The 21,980-nt window shown below is 36.1% G+C and overlaps 1 protein-coding gene across 1 annotated transcript in view; it reads right to left on the bottom strand.

Moving 5' to 3' along the window:
* LOC309510629 (uncharacterized protein) overlaps nt 1–20,095 on the bottom strand; it is a 96,847-nt gene extending 76,752 nt beyond the window's left edge. Inside the window, exons 1-7 of the mRNA XM_082185492.1 lie at nt 19,879–20,095; nt 14,877–15,023; nt 14,531–14,677; nt 14,194–14,340; nt 12,037–12,183; nt 11,700–11,846; nt 11,363–11,509 (exon numbers count right to left, since the gene is read on the bottom strand). Coding sequence (XP_082041618.1) covers nt 11,363–11,509; nt 11,700–11,846; nt 12,037–12,183; nt 14,194–14,340; nt 14,531–14,677; nt 14,877–15,023; nt 19,879–19,912 — 916 coding nt within the window. The 5' untranslated portion in view covers nt 19,913–20,095. The remainder of the gene's footprint in view (nt 1–11,362; nt 11,510–11,699; nt 11,847–12,036; nt 12,184–14,193; nt 14,341–14,530; nt 14,678–14,876; nt 15,024–19,878) is intronic.
* Between the last annotated feature and the right edge of the window lie 1,885 nt (nt 20,096–21,980).

Raw genomic sequence — 21,980 nt, 5'->3', positions numbered from 1 at the left:
ACTTAGAAATTAAACGATCTGTTCCTGAAAATAATGTTTTAGTATAATAATACATGTTTAGTTTTACAATTGATTCATTGTGTTTCCAATCTTTAAAATAATACAGTGAAAAGACAGTATGTGATAAACATGTCTCCAACATGTTTTATTTTGTCACACTTACTGATGTTCAACAAAATACTTAACCCTTATGTGCTGTTGGGGATGTTTTCATCCACTATGGGATCTTTTTGAGTCTTAATTTGGCCATAACTTTCTCTGTGTTTCAGCAAATGGAATGATTTTTGGTGACAAATCTTATTTTGACACATATTTTGGGAAAATGCTTTGAAATTTTTCAAAAACTCAGTACACTGTGGGCAAATTCACTACCCTTTCGTTATGTTCGTGGCTGAAAACAGCCACTACTTTGAACTGCTGTAAAAATGTATCAGATAAATTTTTTTTTTCAATTTTTTTTTGCATAAATCTATTAATTAACCTCAGTCCTGCTCAAAACTACTAAATGTTTTTAAAAAATCAGGATTTTAACTCTTTAATTGCCAAATTCGTAAATGATGTCACTGATTTGGGGAAAAAAAACACACAAAATGACTGATTTTCAATATAAAATGTGATTGTGGACTGGATTTTTTTTTACCTTTTATCACAGTCTTGGACATGTCAAAGATTAGAAACAACATTGGTTTTGAGGCATTGTTAGTTTTTGTGCAGCATCATATTTTAACTTTTTCTCCCTCATTTACTGTTCGTGGCTGGTTTTGCCCCATTGACTTCCATTATAACCAAATTTTTTGATTGCAAAGCCATGACACCATAATCATGCATTTTTGATTGTTGGTGGTTTTCCCTGTTGGGAAGAGGTAAAATTTGTAATTTTTACTGTTAATAATCAGATGGCACCATTAACCCTTTAGATAGGCCTGTGCAAAAAAAAGCTTAGTCTCTGGCTTTTACATGGAGTTATATGGAGTTTATATGGAGTATAATAGCATAATAAAGTGTGTGTGTGTGTGTGTGTGTGTGTGTGTGTGTGTGTGTGTGTGTGTGTGTGTGTGTGTGTGTGTGTGTGTGTGTGTGTGTGTGTGAACTCACCTTGATGCGTCTGAGAAAATCAAAATATGCACCTCAGCTCTCAGAACTACATGGAGTAAACAAAAACAAAGTAAGTGTATTTATGCATCTGCTGCCTTTGCCCCTTGGTGCCCAAAGTGCCCTTTTGTCAAGGCAAAATTTCCTCTCCTTTTTTTGTAATTAAAGGCCCTTTTGTGGATGCCTGCCCAACCTAACTATTAGTAAAATTAATAAATAATAATTTAGCCGTAAATGAAATGATCCACATGATGACCTTTCACCTGACGAACTCATCCGGAACGATTCCTCACGCTGCACGCACATTCTTTAATTTTGCGCGGCTACGCGCACTACCAGAAGATATCTTAAAATCTGCGGCTGCTGGTAAGTGGCGTTTCATTTTCAGCGAAGTGATTTTGATGTTTGTTTACTTATTATTATTATTTTACAAGGACGACGTGAAGAGAGCATGCAGAGATGTAGAAGTAACTGTTCTCCTGAATGCCATCAAGATTAAAACCGAGAATGATTTCATAACAGGTCAATAAACAAATAGTTAAAATTAAGTCACTTACATTTTAGACGCAATGACTGTTTTTGTTCTGTTTCAGCAGCGAAAATAGTTCCAAACAAATATCACCGCAGAACCATCGCGCATCTCACAGCAACACTTGTTTCATTACTGAATGATTCAGCATTTTGAACGAATCGGTTGAGTCAAAGATTCAATTACCCATTCACAAACTGCCTCATTCTGAATAAATCAGCCGATTGAACGAATCGTTTGAATGAATGACTCAGCGACTCGCTCATTAAAACGGTCGCCTGCCGCCTCCTACTGGCGGTTTAGTTTCATAAAGTATCATTCTTTTCAACATTCCTTATTTTTGTATATTCAAAAATATTTAAAATAATCTAATTTAATACAGTTATAATTTTTCAATGTAAATTATTTAATGTGATTGGTAACTATAATATAATAACTATAATATATTGATCAAATTTAAGAATTTGAAATGAAAGTTGGAGCATACATTTAATAAAATTAGGGGAAAGATGCCCTTTATAAAAGATACAAAAAATTAGAGATTTCAAACAGTGATGTAATGAAACATTGACAATTTAAGTTTGAAGGGAGAAAAGTCTCTGTTTAGGCTATTAAGGAATTATGTAATTTTGCCAAAAGAAGAACTTTTATTGTATATAAATGTTCATTTTAAATCAGCCTACTTCAGTGTGATATGTTACCATACTATCATGCTTAACACTAAGAATTTGAATAATTGTAATGTGATGATCAGATGCAGATATCTAAATCAAAGAATATGGGCGGTTTGCGGGTGGATTATTTATTTTTAACAGTGGATTCGGGCAGATTCGGGTGACTCAAAGTGCACCAGATTAATGAATTTATCTTTAAAATGTAAAAAAAATTATTACGGGGGGGGCATGCCCCGGACCCCCCTAGAGGTATCAAGCTCCACCCACAAAAATGATGTGGGAAACACATTAGGCTATATGATGATCTACAAAAAAATACACATTTTATTATCTTATTATTAAAATACATTATTAGGATTTTACCACCTCCGCCTCATTTTAAGCCAGGAAAAACACAGCCCCATTTAAAGCCTTGTTCCATGTGCCCCCCTTTTATACTTTGAGCACCTGCCCCTCCAGAGGTCTCTGCACGGCCCTGGAGAAGACGATACATCCTGCAGCTCACTGGAAGGGTCAGGCTGCATAATCATCTCTAAAACTTCACTACAAGTCAAGCCCTTTCTCATGTTGCTTGCTGCTCTTCTCACCATCAAATGACCAGCAGGCTTGCATGCACGCGTTTAAATCCACTTGCTTTGTTTTAGTTTAGTCTGCATTTCTCACCATCAAATGGCAGCAGATGCATAAATACACTTACTTTTTTTTGTTTACTCAATGTAGTTCTGAGAGCTGAGGTGCATATTTTGATTTTCTCAGACGCATCAAGGTGAGTTCACACACGCACACACACGCACACACGCGCACAGACACACACACTTTATTATGCTATTATACTCCATATAAACTCCATATAACTCCATGTAAAAGCCAGAAACTAAGCTTTTTTTTTTGCACAGGCCTATCTAAAGGGTTAATGGTGCCCAGAGCCGGATTAACGCAAAGGCAAACTAGGCACGTGCCTACACTGTTAGAAATTTCTTGTAATTTTACAGGAAATTCCTGGCTAATAGTTGCCGTAAATTTACTGTAAACAGTATACAGGACTGTTATTGTAATACTTAATACAACATCCCTACTGTAATTAATTACAATAATCATGTAAATTTACGGGTATTTGCCAGGAATTTCCTGTAATTTCACAGGATAGAATACTGTAAATATTACAGCAAAATGTTATATTTACGGCAACTCAGTAGCCAGGAATTTCCTGTAATTTCACAGGACAAATCAATATACTGTAAAACATTACAAGTATAAATATTACAAGTAAAAAGCTGTCATTTTCCGTATTGGCCAATTAAAAACACAACAATGGTATATTTTCTTTTTTTTTATTAACAAACTGTGCAAAAATACATAATTACAAAAGTATCCACTTTATCACACACAAACAAAATTTTACTTTTAAAGGGATACTCCACTTTTTTTGGAAATAGGCTCATTTTACAACTCCCCCAGAGTTAAACAGTTGAGTTTTACCGTTTTCGAATCCATTCAGCCGATCTCCGGGTCTTTAGAACAATGTCAGAGTTTTTGGTCCCATTGACTTCCATAGTATATATTTTTTCCTACTATGAAAGTCAATGGGACCAAGAAGAATGTCAGTAACCAGACAGTTTTTGGTCCCATTGACTTCCATAGTAGGAAAAAATATATACTATGGAAGTCAATGGGACCAAAAACTCTGACATTCTTCTAAAGACCCGGAGATCGGCTGAATGGATTCGAAAACGGTAAAACTCAACTGTTTAACTCTGGGGGAGTTGTAAAATGAGCCTATTTCCAAAAAAGTGGAGTATCCCTTTAATGAAGAAGCTCACTTCCAGACGTCCAGGCAGCCTATCGTCAAGGGGAACACGATGATATGGAACAAAGGTGTCCAGCCAGACTTGAACTGCATAGGGGAAGTTGTTCATGTTACTATCCCATCAACTCAAAGTCCAGTTTTCTTAGGAGGGTGCAAACAGGTGCGTTGAGCCTGTGTCTCTTCTCGGCTTTACTGCCCGTCTGGGAGTGGATTCCACAAAAAGCTCTGAAAACCGAGAGAGAGGAAAAAAGTTAAAGTTTTCATATCTGTTAAATAATGACAAATACTGTGTAAAAAACATAAGTAACCTACTTGCTCATAAAATAAAATGACTTTGATGTATTTATTTAACATTAACAACTTTAACCATACAATTTAATTTAATGAATTAATGAAAGTTGTAATGTTAAACTGTTGTCCGTCAGTCTCTTCTGTTTACACAAATTATGTCCTGCAGGGGAAAACCAACTCTACTATAGAACAGACACTTAACAGCAATAGGTGGGTCTCCATCCAACTTTTTAATGCACATTTTAACCATTTGAAAAAGAAATCCTGACTGGAAACGGTTAAAATTCACATAAAATATTCTAATGTGAACAAAAACTTCTATGTGGATTGACAAATTTGCATTTTTTGCAATTATATCAGGTGTTTCAAGTTGCCCTGTCAACCTTACGTTTTGATCCCACAGCTGTTCACGACTCCTAGGTGCGTGACCATTTATAATTCGCATAACAGAGTTGATTGAAATGCTCTCCAATTAGAGGGGTTTTTTGCCAAATTTTTACGAATGCGTTTAAAAGTTATGTTTTAATTGGATGGAAACCTATCTATTGACATCATTGCATAGAATATATCATAGAACCTAACAATACTGGTAATAAGGTAATAATTCATGGGACGTTACATATGAGAATGATGGATTCACTTTACAGTAAGGGGACATGAATTATCATGAATTCATGTATAAATTCATGCATGAATTATGCATTCATATCTCATGAATCATCAGGAACTAACACGAGTTCAACGTTTTCATTCATGACTTCATGGGTGAACAACACCTTAATTAAAACAATAACTAAGATGGGTAAATCATCATGAATTATGATTTATTACGCATGATCATGATGTTTTCTTTGTTCACAGTGTTTTCTTTGGTCCTTAGAAACACTGATGAACAATGTGCTAATGGTCGCATAACTGTGAACAAAGAAAAGCATCACGATCATGCGTAATAAATCATAATTCATGATGATATACTCATCTTAGTAAATTTGTTTATTAAGGTGTTGTTCACTCATGAAGTCATGAATGAAAAACGTTGAACTTGTGTTATTTCCTGATGATTCATGAGATATTAATGCATGAATGAATGCGTAATTCATGCATGAATTTATACATGAATTCATGATAATTAATGTACCCTTACCGTAAAGTGTTACCTCATTTTCTTTATTAGTGTGTAAACAGTTTAAACATACCTTTGTATAAAGTCCCTGAGGCATCTTTAGGATACTGCATGTTGAACACATAGTAAGCAGCGAAGGTTTCAGCCACTCCATTCAAAAGACTGTTTTGGGCCCCATCACAACTGTTCCTTCTATGAACACTTGTTGCTATTAGTGTCTCTTCTGAAATGCATTAACACAATATGATAATAAAAGGTGAGTAAATTTAGCAAGGTGTGCTGGATAGGTCTCTCTCTCTCTCTCTCTCTCTGGATATCAGCAGCTGTGGCAGAGGGCTAGGCTAGGGAATAAAAAACGTAAACATTACCAAATGTATTACCAATTAATTACACAAATACTAAATAAAAAATCTATTATTATTTTAGTCCATATAGTCTGCCAGGCAGCCACATGTAATTTGAGACAAACAAAATGGTTAACTTAATTTTAATACTACTGATAATTTGCTGCCTTTTCTGAAGACAAAGAGAGCATTGAAAGCTTTTCAACAGAACCCAGGCTCCGGAAAAAATAATAATTTTATGACGATGCTGGTTGGATTTAGTTGCGCACGCGCAGTTTATTTTAGATACAGACAGTTACATGACTGCTCTTCCAACCTGGTTTGCCAAGCACAAAGTAATGTTATAACATATGAGCATACCAGATGCTATATTCAGCTTATCTCACAGTTATAGCTGACTCACATAATTAAAGATACCAGCATTGTCGTTTAATTAAAACCCATATTTCAACTAAAATTTGCCTGTGTTTATTCAGTGACCGTAAAATCTACAAACTTCGTTTATGCTAGTGTGCAAACCACGGCTTCAAGACCCCCGATTACAAGACAGCAAAGCAGAAGTCCTAATAATGTTACGACAGCCTGTCCAGTAGCACGTGTAATCAATGCAATAACCTGAGCTAACTGATCGGGCTAACGTTAATGCTTATTTTTAACAGTCTGGGCTAACGTTATTTGAGCTATCGTCATTGTGGTGGTTGTTTTCCATTAACGTTAGGCTACGTTACAAGCTCAGCTCTACTCGATTCTACTCACCATGTTTGTTTTTCCATTGAAAATAGTGCCGTGTATCTGCATGTGGTAACGTTACCATTTTCTTTATGGATTGAGTAACTTAAAGAAGACGCCGCTTCACCGCGGTCAGTTCAGGTTTATAACGTCGTTACCCGGGAGTGAGCGGGGCGAGTTGAGCTAACGTTATATCTAACATTACTCTAGCTAATGTTACTGAAATATACCAAGCGAAAAATTGTGAATATCTCGTACCTTGTAGCTGCATGTGGTAACTTTTTTCCGTATGGGTTGAGTAAGAAGACGCCACTTCACCGCGGTCAGTTCATGGTGTTGTTTTACCGGGAGTGAGCGAGTCGAGTCGGGGCGAACGTCACAGAAGCTAATGTCACTGAAATAAAACCAAACGAAACAATCACCACTCATATGACCGGTATTAATATATCCATAGACTTATAAAAATAGATTTCATGTTAACGTTTCATACCTGAGATGTGTTCCTTCCAAAAGCTGCTTCTTCCAAAAGTGTTTGATTCTGGTGCCGTTGGCCACCGCGGTACCGCGCAATTTCAAAATTCAAATCGCAGCAATCCCACAATGCTATGCGGTGGCTGTAAAATAATGCTTCTACAGTGTAGTTACAACAAAATTACAGGACTGTCCATAAATTTCCCATCATGCATTTGTATTTACAATAAAAACATGAATACAATATGTTGTTGTAAATTTTATTGTAAAAATTACATCAATTGCTAACAGTGTAGGGCCCGATTGGCGGGATGGGGCCCAGACAGAGGGGGAAAAAAAGTCTTATCTACAATTTATTTCAATATTTATTAATTAACTAAAAATAGTGACGATGTTTATCTTAACCATAGACTGTTACATTACTGCAGTTAAACCAATTAACGTGCCCGTTACAAAGCGGTTGCCGGCTTCTGAAAGTATGTGTAACGAACGCATCCATCAGGTGCTGCGAGGCAAAAGCCTAATAAGCACACAAAGAAGCACAGCTCATAATGCAGGTGTTGTCGTCATCTATTTTGGAGTGATTGCAATGTATTCTAAATATAAACTTGAACTGTAGATCAGCGTCATTTCTGGAAAAAATCATTCACCGCTTTATTACGAGTTTAAAAGAGCGCGAGCGTCATTAACGTGCCCAGACGCGACGCTTTGAATTTGCGCGTACAATGAATAACATCGCGTCGGGAGCTGACTAGTAAAAAAGCTACAAAATTAAAAGACGTCTGTATTCTAAGTTAAAAAGCCAACACACTACAACATTTTTAAATGTTTCAAATAAAGGATCTCATATCTATGGGTCTATCTTCTAAATTCTGCTGCTGATTAGATTATACCCTGACATTACGCCAATAATATCAGTTTATATATATTTTTTCTGCTCAGTAGCGATCGCGTCTTTATCTTCCACTTGATTTGTGTATAGCATATTTAAGGTAGCAATGCAATATAAAGCACATATGCTCATCTACTGAAGTGGGATTCTGGAACTGTGAATAAATTGAATAAAACAGCTAAATAACAACAACAACAATAACATCTTCATTAAACAAAAAGGAGATTACCTTAGATAAAGTTTGATTAATATGTACATACAGTACCGGTAAAAGTCTGGACCCATTACTATTGTTAATGTTTTTGATTATTATGCTCTACAAGCCTGCATTTATTTGATCAAAAATACAAAAAACAAAAAACAAAAAAACAGGAATATTCAGAAAGGATGTGTTAAATATATAAAAAGTGATAGTGAAGACTTTTTTAAAACAACCTTTTAATAATAAAAAATCCTGAAAAAAAGTATCACAGGTTATAAAATAAATATTAAGCACCATTTCTAACATTTGATAATAAATCAGAATATTATAAAGTTTTCTGAAGGATCACGTGACACTAAATTCAGCTTTGCATCACAGAAATATAAAGTATAGTAAAATAGAAAACCATTATTTTAAATTTTAATAATTTTTCACTATATTATTTTTCTGTATTTTTGATCAAATAAATCCAGGCTTGATGAGCATAAGAGACTTCTTTCAAAAACATTAAAAATAGTAATGTGTCCAAACTTATGTACTGTAAGTAAAAATATACTGCTTTTAAAATTAAATGTTGTATAAATAAAAAGGTTAGGAATCATATTTGTTTCAAGTGTTTTTTTATTGGGGGTGGGGGGCCTCCAACATGAATTTTGCCTAGGGCCTCCTAATGTCTAGAACCGGCCCTGATGGTGCCATCTGGTTATCAACAGTAAAAATGACAAATTTTACCTCTTCCCAACAGGGAAAACCACCAACAATCAAAAATGCCACGAACAGTAAATGAGGGAGAAAAAGTTCAAATCTGATGCTGCACAAAAACTAGCAATGCATCAAAACCAATGTTGTTTCTAATCTTTGACATGTCCAAGACTGTGATAAAAGGTAAAAAAAAATCCAATCCACAATCACATTTTATATTGAAAATCAGTCATTTTGTGTGTTTTTTTTCCAAAATCAGTGACATCATTTACGAATTTGGCAATTAAAGAGTTAAAATCCTGATTTTTTTTTAAAACATTTAGTAGTAGTGCGACCTCTGACATATATAGCAATTGTAAGTCGCTTTGGATAAAAAGCGTCAGCTAAATGAATAAATGTAAATGTTGGTAGTGCGCGCATGCTCAGTATCAGCTGCTCGTGCTCATCACTTCTCTCAGCACAACATGTCTCAGCTCAGTGAACTGTTGGATTTACTGGAGTTTGAGTCGAAGGGACTGTCAGGACTCAGGCATGTCCGAAAGTGAGTAATTTTAGTAACTTGTGGATCAGTGCTGATGCAAGATGTGAACTGTTTCGAACGATTCAGTCCGATTTAGTGTACTGGTTCGACCAGTTCACTAAAAAGAACCGGTTCAAAAGAACGATTCGTTCACTGGGCATCACTATCATAAATGTATTAATGGTTCAATAAAATTGTTAGATTTGATTAGGGTTCAAATTACATCAGAAAATCAGGTAGCCGTTATGCATGCACTGCAGCATGGATGAATTATGCAGCTGAATTTGTCCTTTTATTTTGTTTAATCATAAATATTTGCTTTTATTTTTTGCTGTTGTTTTTGTTGTGACATTTAGTAGCTTTTTTTGTGCTCATGTTCGTTAAAATCTCTTAACTGATTGCTATAGTACTAGTGGATCTCAAGCAGGAAAAACATAATTTGTAATGTAGGCTGAATGTGAAAATGGCACAACCAATACATTTTATTGCCATTATTGAATCAGGTTTCTTCATGATTATTACAAATCCATCATCACCTGATCCCATTTCACTTCAGTTTCCTTAGCTACTACAAATGTGCTTGACACAAACACTGTCACAGCAGCCAAAAAAGAGCACAACTAATGGAAACACTAATCACTGTTATGGTGACTTCAAATGAAACACATTAGTTAAACCTCTGTTAATTCTCAATAAAAACTTTTGTAGCCATCTGACAGAACTAAAGTCAGGTCTGGTTAGTAATAAGTGAAGCTGGTAATGCTGTTTGTGGAGTTGTTTAATCCTCCTCTGCTGAGATCTTCACAGATTTAATGTCTTCTTTTCTCTTCAGTTGATTTCATCTAAGGCTGTGTGTCTGAAGTCAGTTGTAGTTCTTGTGTTTCTGCTCGTCTCTTTTTCTGTTCTCTTCTTTCCTTTAGTGATTCTGCTTGTTAACAGGCTTATTACGGCTGAAATGACTCCATATTTAACATACACAGATTTTGTGGCTCAGATAAGGTTCAGTTCTGGTTTATTTCTCTGCTCTTGGCTGACATGTGGCATTGCTATGGCCTGCTTGTGGCCCAGATCTGGCAAACAGGAGTGGTCCGCCCAAGGGCCGTCATTCCACACTGCATGTGGGCCAGATCATCTTTCCACGTGTGCCAGATGTAGGCCGGATCTGGGCCGAAACAATGTTGCTATCTGGGTACCCTGAATCTAACGAGACCAATTTTATGATTTTTTGACAATTTGTTCAGAAGTTATAAGCAAAATGAGCAATTTTTCATATCTCTGGACCAGTAGATGGTGCTGCGCCGAAACGCTGCAAGTAGCCTCAGGTCATGCTTGTGAGTACATGTACCAAGTTTGGTCTTAATACGATAAATGTTGCAGAGATACAGCCTTACGACTGTTTTTGCAAGCACTACGTAAAATTTGTTCTTGCATTTATCGAAAATGCTTTGACGAATCAATTTGAATTCCATATATTTTTGTCACCACTGCCTGAAGATGATCTGGATAAATGTTCGTGCAAATCGGACAAACCGTCTAGGACGAGTTTGAAAAAGTAGCTTTTTTGGAAAATTCTAAATGGCGGCCATATTTTTATGATATTTTTACGTCATGCAATCGAATCGACATGAGCTCAGGAATCAGAGGAAAAATAATTTTGTTGATTGGCCTTACGGTTCAAAAGTTATTAGTGTAAATATGAGTGAAACTTTGGACAGGTGGTGGCGCTAGAGGGAATGACTTAGACACACCAAAATTGGTGTATTTAATGTTGGGACTGTCCTCTATCAGAATGTCAAACTATTACAACTTTCCCGCAATCGGTTCTATGGGCTGCCATAGACTCCCAGTCGGAAGAAAAAGAAGAAGAATAAGAACACTAACGATTACAATGATTACCTTCGGTGCTTGGCCCCTAATTATTCACCTCCCAAAACTCATTTTCTTTATCATGAATTTGTAATATAAGCTTTTTCCTGTCAATCATACCTCTGCATGGGTTACTGCTGTTTATAGGGAGGCTTGGGTATTTTACCCTATATCCACTCTTGCATGAGCAATTGTAACTCCCAACAGTGTTGTTGCAGATTGTGTTTGGACCGCAGACCTCTGATCTCTCAGCACATTCATCCACATCTTAATTAAAAGAAAGTTATGGAAAAAAGAACAGTTTGGGTCACTCATTCATACCTGAATGTCAATATATTCTTTGGCATCTTTACAACAGAATGCTTTATTTACAAAAACATTATATCCAAAGAAAAAGAATTACATGGATTTTCTTTATCATGAATTTGTAATATAAGCTTTTTCCTGTAAATCATACCTCTGCATGGGTTACTGCTGTTTATAGGGAGGCTTGGGTCTTTTACATTATATCCACTCTTGCATGAGCAATTATAACTCCCAAAATTGTTGTTGCAGATTGAGTTTAGACCGCAGACCTCTGATCTCTCAACACATTCATCCACATCTTAATTAAAAGAAAGTTATGGAAAAAAGAAGAGTTTGGGTCACTCATTCATACCTGAATGTCAATATATTCTTTGGCATCTTTACAACAGAATGCTTTATTTACAAAAACATTATATCCAAAGAAAAAGAATTACATGGATTTTCTTTATCATGAATTTGTAATATAAGCTTTTTCCTGTCAATCATACCTCTGCATGTGTTAATGCTGTTTATAGGGAGGCTTTGGTTGTTTACCCTATATCCACTCTTGCATGAGCAATTGTAACTCCCAACAGTGTTGTTGCAGATTGAGTTTGGACCGCAGACCTCTGATCTCTCAAAACATTCATCCACATCTTAATTAAAAGAAAGTTATGGAAAAAAGAACAGTTTGGGTCACTCATTCATATCCCAGCAGGCACAGGATATAGACTACAACGTCGGTCAGACGTTGGATTTTGGTTGAAAATGAAAGTCGGGTTGACGTCTAAATCCAATGTTTGTTTGACGTCAAGCTCCAACGTTGGGCAGTGGTTGAATTTTGGGTTGAATAAATCAAACAAAAAGGTGAAATGCATGGCCGTACACTTATTACCAGCCTCACTTAAAACTAACCAGATTTAATTTTCGGTTTAATGAAATCATATTTTGTATTTTAAAGTCACCATGATGGTGGTTAGCGTTTGCTTTAGTTGTGCTCTTGACCCTTGACTCTTTAATGTAAAAAAAATTCTGGCTGCCATAATTGTGTGTTTATAAAACACAATTGTCTAAAAAAAAGCCATGAGAAAATGAGATCAGGTGATGTTGGCTGTTTATTGATGATGATGACGATATCATCATTTAATTGCCTGAATCCCTGATCTTATTCAGTGTCTAATGCTTTGATTATATACGACTTGTGGTTTTAATATTGTTTTATTCATCATAGAAGTCATCTGATTCTACAGCATATCTAGCAGTGTTGTTTGTTTTTTAAAAACTATTTAGTGCACCAAAAAAGGTCATCTATGACATTACTTAGACGCACACAGACAACAAGAAACAGCATATGAATTTCAACAATGGTAACAATCAAACAAAATATCCAGATAATCAGATCAACTCCAGCTGCATAATTTATTAATGCCGCAATGCATGCTGGGAGATATGGGTGAGCTTTGATTGGTGGTACCCAGCATGCACTGCAGTATTAAGCATTTCATTGATTGTCACCATTGTTGAGAGTCATACACTAATTGTTGATGTCTAAGTAATAATGTAGAGGAAAAAGTTCAATGCACTAAATGTTTTTTTTTTTAAATCCTTTATATTATTTGATAAACAACATTGCTCATGCTGTAAAATTAAATGGATTCTACTATAAAACAGGTTCTATATAATCAAAACATCAGACACTGAATAAGATCAGAGATTCAGGCAATTACATGATGACGATTTCATCATCAATAAACAGCCAACATCATCTGATCTCATTTTCTATAGGCACTTCTGCCACAACAAATGTGCTTTATAAACACACAATTATAGCAGCCAGAGAAAATTTTATACTATAAAGTCAAGGGTCAAGAGCACAACTAAAGCAAACGCTAACCACCATCATGGTGACTTTAAAATACAAGTAATGCTGTTTGTGGAGTTGTTTACTCCTCCTCTGCTGAGATCTTCACAGATTTAATGTGCTGCCATGCATGTCACATGTTTTTGCGGTGCTTATTCCAACCAAAATTCAACATCTGTCTGACGTTGGAGCTTGACGCCAAACAAACGTTGGGTTTAGACGTCAACATGACTTTCATTTTCAACCAAAATATGACGTCTGACTGACGTTGGATTAGTTGGAGTCCAACGTCTTCCTGACGTCACATTGACGTACTGTGCCTGCTGGGATACCTGAATGTCAATATATTCTTTGGCATCTTTACAACAGAATGCTTTATTTACAAAAACATTATATCCAAAGAAAAAGAATTACATGGATATTCTTTATCATGAATTTGTAATATAAGCTTTTTCCTGTCAATCATACCTCTGCATGGGTTACTGCTGTTTATAGGGAGGCTTGAGTCGTTTACCCTATATCCACTCTTGCATGAGCAACTGTAACTCCCAAAATTGTTGTTGCAGTTTGAGTTTGGACCGCAGACCCCTGATCTCTCAACACATTCATCCACATCTTAATTAAAAGAAAGTTATGGAAAAAAGAAGAGTTTGGGTCACTCATGCATACCTGAATGTCAATATATTCTTTGGCATCTTTACAACAGAATACTTTATTTACAAAAACATTATATCCAAAGAAAAAGAATAACATGGATTTTCTTTATCATGAATTTGTAATATAAGCTTTTTCCTGTCAATCATACCTCTGCATGGGTTACTGCTGTTTATAGGGAGGCTTTGGTTGTTTACCCTATATCCACTCTTGCATGAGCAACTGTAACTCCCAAAATTGTTGTTGCAGTTTGAGTTTGGACCGCAGACGTCTGATCTCCCATCACATTCATCCACATCTTAATTAAAAGAAAGTTATGGAAAAAAGAAGAGTTTGGGTCACTCATTCATACCTGAATGTCAATATATTCTTTGGCATCTTTACAACAGAATACTTTATTTACAAAAACATTATATCCAAAGAAAAATAATTACATGGATTTTCTTTATCATGAATTTGTAATATAAGCTTTTTCCTGTCAATCATACCTCTGCATGTGTTAATGCTGTTTATAGGGAGCCTTGGGAATATTACACTATATCCACTCTTGCATGAGCAATTGTAACTCCCAACAGTGTTGTTGCAGATTGAGTTTGGACCGCAGACCCCTGATCTCTCAAAACATTCATCCACATCTTAATTAAAAGAAAGTTATGGAAAAAAGAACAGTTTGGGTCACTCATTCATACCTGACTGTTAATATATTCTTTGGCATCTTTACAACAGAATGCTTTATTTACAAAAACATTATATCCAAAGAAAAAGAATTACATGGATAAACTTATGCTAATTATTCAAGGTTAGAGTAAACAAAAATATAAATATAAAATGTACCTCTACATGTGTTATTGTTGCTGATGGTGAGATTTGAGTTTGTTGCAGTGAACCCATCTAAACATGAGATATTGTAACTTCCTATTTTATTTGTGCAGTTGGAGCCTGGACCACATACAGATGGACTGAACAGATATTCATTTATATCTAGAGGGGAAATAATTTAAATTTGTATTAATACATACAATTATAAACATATAAATAGGGCTGGGCGATATATCACATCACATTGTTATGCGCATCTCGTCAGTAAAGCCGGTTCCTTGATTAGTAAATCGCCATCACCTGCTTTCAGATTGAGTGGCATTTACTACACAGCAAAAACTCCAGTGTTAAATTAACACTCCTGGGAGTGTATATGAGTCCACACTCAAGAGTGTTAAAGTGTTAAAATATGAGTGTTAAATTAACACTCAAGAGTGTTAAAGTTAATGAGATAATTAAGTGATGAATTTAGTGATGATTGAGCATTATTGAAGACACCTGATGATAACAAGCAGAATCACTGAAGGAGAAAATCACAAATTGTAAGCCACCATTATGGCGATCAGTGTTTGCTTTACACAGTAAATTTCCCAGTGTTAAATTAACACTGCTCAGAGCACATATGGTCCCACTCTACATGGTGTTAAAGTAACACTGAAGCAGTGTTAAAGTTAATGAGACAATTAAGTGATCAATTGAGTGATGACCGAGCATTAGTGATGAACATCTGTTGTTGTTAACAAGCAGAATCACTGAAGGAAAGAGAAACAGTAGAACTACAACTGACTTCAGCCACAGCCTTAAATTAAATCAGATGAAGATAAAAAGACATTAAATCTGTGAAGATCTCAGCAGAGGAGGATTAAACAACTCCACAAACAGCATTACCAGCCTCACTTATTACTAACCAGACTGACTTTATTTCTGTCATATGTCTATTAGGGCTGGGCGATATATCGCATGACATTGATATGCGCCTCTCGTCAGTAAAGCCGGTTCCTTGATTAGTAGTAAATCGCCTTCACCTGCTTTCAGATGGAGTGGCATTCACAGCAAAAACTCCAGTGTTAAATGAACTCTCCTGAGAGTGTATATAAGTCCACACTCAAGATTGTTGAAGTTAATGAGATAATTACGTGATTAATTGAGTGATGATTGAGCATTATTGAAGACACCTGATGTTAACAAGCAGAATCCGTGAAGGAGAAAATCTCAAATTGTAAGCCACCATTATGGTGATCAGTGTTTGCTTTAGTTGGGCTCTTGACCCTTACTGTATATTATTAACTTTAGACTTTGTTTGTCTGCTGTTATTGATTTAGGACAGTCAAATGAACAAAGAAAAAGTGTGATCTGATAGTGTTGGTTATGTTTTGACATAATAGTAAATGCCACTCCATCTGAAAGCAGGTGAAGGCGATTTACTACTAATCAAGGAACCGGCTTTACTGACGAGAGGCGCATAACAATGTCATGCGATATATCGCCCAGCCCTAATAGACATATGACAGAAATAAAGTCAGTCTGGTTAGTAATAAGTGAGGCTGGTAATTCTGTTTGTGGAGTTGTTTAATCCTCCTCTGCTGAGATCTTCACAGATTTAATGTCTTTTTATCTTCATCTGATTTAATTTAAGGCTGTGGCTGAAGTCAGTTGTAGTTAGGGCTGGGCGATTTAAATAGCGATATTGTTATGCGCATCTCATCAGTAAAGCCGGTTCCTTGATTAGTAGTAAATCACCATCACCTGCTTTCAGATGAAGCGGCATTTACTACAAAGAGCCGTAGTTAACTGACAAGCTGAGCCAAATCACATCAATATCGCGGACGTATCGCCAGCGATAATTAATGCGATATGGCTCAGCTTGTCAGTTAACTACGGCTCTTTGTATACAGCAAAACCTCCAGTGTTAAATTAACACCCCTGGGAGTGTATGAGTCCACACTCAAGAGTGTTTACGTTAATGAGATAACTAAGTGATTAATTTAGTGATGATTGAGCATTATTGAAGACACCTGATGTTAACAAGTAGAATCGCTGAAGGAGAAAATCGCAAATTGTAAGTTACCATTATTGTGATGGGTAGTTGCTTTAGTTGGGCTCTTGACCCTTTCATGTGTACTTTAGATTTTGTTTGGCGGTTGTATCTGAGTTAAAACTGCCAGAAAAAAAAGTGATCTTTGTTGGTTATATTATGACAATCATCATTTGAACTTGATCACTGAGCTCATTAAGATCCTTCTTTCTGACTTCAATTTATGTTGTTGGTAACAGCATAACTGTGAATCTGAATAAATGGCCAGAATTTTTGATATAAAGGATTTCTTAAAACTTGTTTAAAAAAAAATCATTCTTTTAGGCACACACAGATGTCAAGATTCAGTCTATGCATCTCAACAATGGTGAGGAGCAGAATATTCAATGAGGAAAAGTAAATTACATAGACAATTCAGATCATAATTTATTCATACCGCAATGCATGATGGGAGCCATTAATGAGTTGTGATTGGTGGCAGCCACTGCAACATGCTTTATTATTGTCACCACCATTGTTGAGATTCACAGGCTGATTATTGATGTCTGAACGTCTTTTTGATTAGAGCAATGTTTATTAAATATTTTGAATTATAAGTAAAGTCCTGATAATCATAGGCTGAAGAATCACAAAACTGCTGCTAACAAGTTAAACCAAACTATCTTAATAAGTTTCACTTTTCAGATCACAGTATGATTATGTCAAAACATAACCAACACTATAAGATAACATTTTACTTTGTTCATTTAACTGTTATAAATCAATAACAGCAGACAAACAACAGTAAATATTAAAGTAAACATATAATGGTCTAGAGCCCAACTAAAGCAAACACCCATCACCTTAATGGTAACTTACAATTTGTGCTTTTCTTCTTCAGTGATTCTGCTTGTTAACATCAGGTATCTTCAATAATGCTCAATCATCACTAAATGAATCACTTAATTATCTTCTCAGCCCTAAATACCGCTCCATCTGAAAGCAGGTGATGGTGATTTACTACTAAATCAAGGAACCGGCTTTACTGACGAGATGCGCATAACAATATCGCGATTTAAATCGCCCAGCCCTACTCTGCAGTGTTAATTTAACACTGGGAAATTTACTGTGTAACTTAAAGGGGTGGTTCGGGATTTTTGACATCGGACCTCATTTTTAAGTCAGCCTGGTTGTTATTCATCAGTGGAGACATTTTTTTTTAAAAATTATCCAGTCCTTATATTTGGATAGTTAGCCGATGCTAGGCTAGCGCGAGTCAATGGTATATGTTAGCCAGCCATTAAAAACCGTTTTACCCACTCCACAGTGCACCAAACGCAAATCAATTATAACACTAGACTATCGATGTATATGTCCGTTGAGAGAATAATGTTAGAAATCAAACTTACCTTTCATCACATTGCATTAGTTATAATTTGTTCCCTGTAATCATAAGCCTTGTCTACAGCAGCAGCGGAGTGATATTGATTACCTAGGCAACCGAGTGAGCCGGTACACACATGACGCAAGTGTATTTACCTGCCGCTGGCACACTAACCGGAGCAAAGTAAAATTCCGCAGCTGCTGAGAAACTAGTTCCTTTGGGATCATTGAGATGAAAGGTAAGTTTGATTTCTAACATTATTCTCTCAACGGACATTTGCATCGATAGTCTAGTGTTATAATTGATTTGCGTTTGGTGCACTGTGGAGTGGGTAAAACGGTTTTTAATGGCTGGCTAACATATACCATTGACTCGCGCTAGCCTAGCATCGGCTAACTATCCAAATATAAGGACTGGATAATAAAAAATAAAAAAATGTCTCCACTGATGAATAACAACCAGGCTGACTTAAAAATGAGGTCCGATGTCAAAAATCCCGAACCACCCCTTTAAAGCTGCAGTCCGCAGTTTTTCCTCTTTGTCGCCATCTCTGTTCGAAATCTGCAATTGCAGTTATTTGTGGAATTATCAACTTTACGTGCGTTGTGCCTCGGCACGGGACAGCGCGGATAAATCCAATGTTTTGAGGACAATGTGGCTGTCAGTCGCCGCGCCGGTGTGGATCCTGGCATTCACAATCACAGATTCTACTTTTTGGAAGTATGACCAACATAAGAATTTTCACCGGAAAATATCGTCTGAACAAGTAAATCCACTTTTGTTCTGACCAACTAAGGGGGAAAAAGTATTGCAGTAAATCGTGCCGATTAAATCTGACGATCGCTTATCATATCACGTCAAACCATGCAAATTATACTTTGTTCTCAAATTGTTAATGTTAACAACATCAGCATTGCGTGACTACATTTAATGCCCTTCCGATATGTATCCTTGTTTTCGCATGGGCTGGTTGCAGTTTTTTCTCCCAAGTCCGAAGTCTTTCGCGTTTAGCAACGGGTGAATCTCCAGTTGTCTCTGGTGATTGTCGTTTGAACCTCTCTGGATCCGCCATCAAATTGATAAGTTTAATTATATCAAGTGCTGTGAGAAAAGTCTATAAATCTCCACCTCCAACATCCTCACACTCATAGCCTACTAGCCGAGACTCCTTGTACAGATGTGACTTTATGTGTACAGATGTGTCATAATGACACAAAGACATGCTCGAATTTCCTGCAGAAATCCACCAGTACCACTGGAATTAAAAACATTATTACAAGCTTAGCGTTTTGAATCGGGCTAAGGCAAGCAGATAGTTTTGAACACTGGCTAGTTATGTACTTGCTCAAAAATGTATTTTGGATAATTTTTAACCCAAAACAGCTACGGACTGCAGCTTTAATAAAACAAGCTCTGTTATAATTACCTTGAGACTTTATGCAGGTGTGAGGTGCTTTCTTGTGCATGCACTGCCAAGCACAGTAAGTCTCAAAACAATTTTTTTCTTTAAATGTTAATTTTGTACTCAATAAATACACTCACACAAACACGTTCATTAACTAATGCTCAAGTTGAACACAATTCTATAGAAAAAACAATATTTAAAAGTATTGACTTACAGATTGAGGCCAGGAAAAACAATAGTAGATACATGGTCGCTAAAGAAAACAAAATTCCAAGTGTTGAGATACTTCTACTGTATGAGGATTCACTCCTGAACAGATGTCTGTCGTTTGCTCATATGCACTCTGTGCAATACACGCGCATCTCACCAAATATAACTAGATTTTTTATTTATTTATGATAATCCAGTGAGGTTGGCAAATAGCTCCTGGGTATACAGCAAAAACTCCAGTGTTAAATTAACACTCCTGGGAGTGTATATGAGTCCACACTCAAGAGTGTAAAGTGTTAAAATATGAGTGTTAAAGTTAATGAGATAATTAAGTGATTAATTGAGTGATGATTGATCATTATTGAAGACACCTGATGTTAACAAGCAGAATCACTGAAGGAGAAAAGCACAAATTGTAAGCCACCATTATAGTGATGGGTGTTTGCTTTAGTTGGGCTCTTGACCCATATATATTTACTTTAGATTTTGCTTGTCTGCTGTTATTGATTTATAACAGTCAGATGAACAAAGAAAAAAAAGTGATCTGATGTTGTTGGTTATATTATGACAATCATCATTTGAACTTGATCACTGAACTCATTAAGATCCTTATTTCTGACTTAGATTTATGTTGTTGATCACAGCATAACTGTGATTCTGCATAAATATCCAGAATTTTAGATATAATACAAAGGATTTCTTAAGAGTTGCTGTAAAAAAAAAAAAAAAAAAATTCTTTTAGGCACACACAGACCTCAAGATTCAGTCCTTGCATCTCAACAATGGTGACGAGCAGAATATTCAATTAGGAAAAGTAAATTACATAGACAATTCAGATCATAATTTATTCATACCGCAATGCATGATGGGAGCCATTAATGAGTTGTGATTGGTGGCAGCCACTGCAACATGCTTTATTATTGTCACCATTGTTGAGATTCACAGGCTGATTATTGATGTATGTGTTTCTAAATAAATTCATTTGAAAGTCTTTTGATCAGAACAATGTTTATTAAATATTTTGGATTATATGAAAAATACTGAAAATCATATGCTGTAGAATCACAGAGCTGCTGTAATTAACAAGTTAAACCAAGTTTTTCGGATCACAACATGATCATGTCAAAACATAACCAACACCATCAGATCACATTGTCTCTTTGTTCATCTGACTGTTATAAAACAATAACAGCAAACAAGCAAAATTTTAAAGTAAACATATAAGGGTCAAGAGTCCAACTAAAGCAAACACCGATCACCATAATGGTGGCTTACAATTTGTGATTTTCTCCTTCAGTGATTCTGCTTGTTAACATCAGGTGTCTTCAATAATGCTCAATCATCACTAAACTAATCACTTAATTATCTCATTAACTTTAACCCTCTTGAGTGTTAATTTAACACTCATATTTTAACACTTTACACTTTTGAGTGTGGACTCATATACACTCCCAGGAGTGTTAATTTAACACCAGAGCCGATCCGCCCTATACGCACACTACGCAAGCTGCGTAGGGCCCCGCAAATTACTTAAGGCCCCGCCTCCCCCTCGTGTCAAAGCGCGTCAATCAAAGATTACAACATCGTTGAGACGTGAGAAAATGAAGCGGAACTATCCTTCTGGTCACGAAGAAAGAGGAAAAAACACTATGCGAGTGAATTGTGGGAACAGCAATCAGGTAGACTGAGTTTGCTTGTTTATAAACTGCAGCTGGGAAAAGATAACCGCGTCGCACGTTAACATGCGTTCATATGCGCGTGCACGAAATGAAACGCGCACTTTCCAAAATAAACTACAATAGCGGGATGACAATCCTCATTGTAGGCGTAGGCACACATAGGCCTACTTTTAAAACAAGACAATGATCATCTACTCTCCAAGTCAAGGTTAAGTTACAACTCTGCCATGCCAGATGGAAAACAATGTATTGGCTTTATAGTCTATATTGCAATTAAGATGCTGATTGACTGGACATACTGGTCAATATGGATGCACATCCCTCAGTAAATAATAACCTTCAAGTATTAAGTATTGCTGTTATCATTTAAAACACAGTGACATGCTGTGGCAATTTTAGCTACTTTTATTCATTCACAGCACAGGAT

Source organism: Leuciscus leuciscus (assembly GCF_965113295.1).
Source record: "Leuciscus leuciscus genome assembly, chromosome: 1".
Taxonomy (NCBI): Eukaryota; Metazoa; Chordata; class Actinopteri; order Cypriniformes; family Leuciscidae; genus Leuciscus; species Leuciscus leuciscus.
Note: the sequence above shows the minus strand (reverse complement) of the source record. Positions and strands in the feature narration are given on the sequence as shown.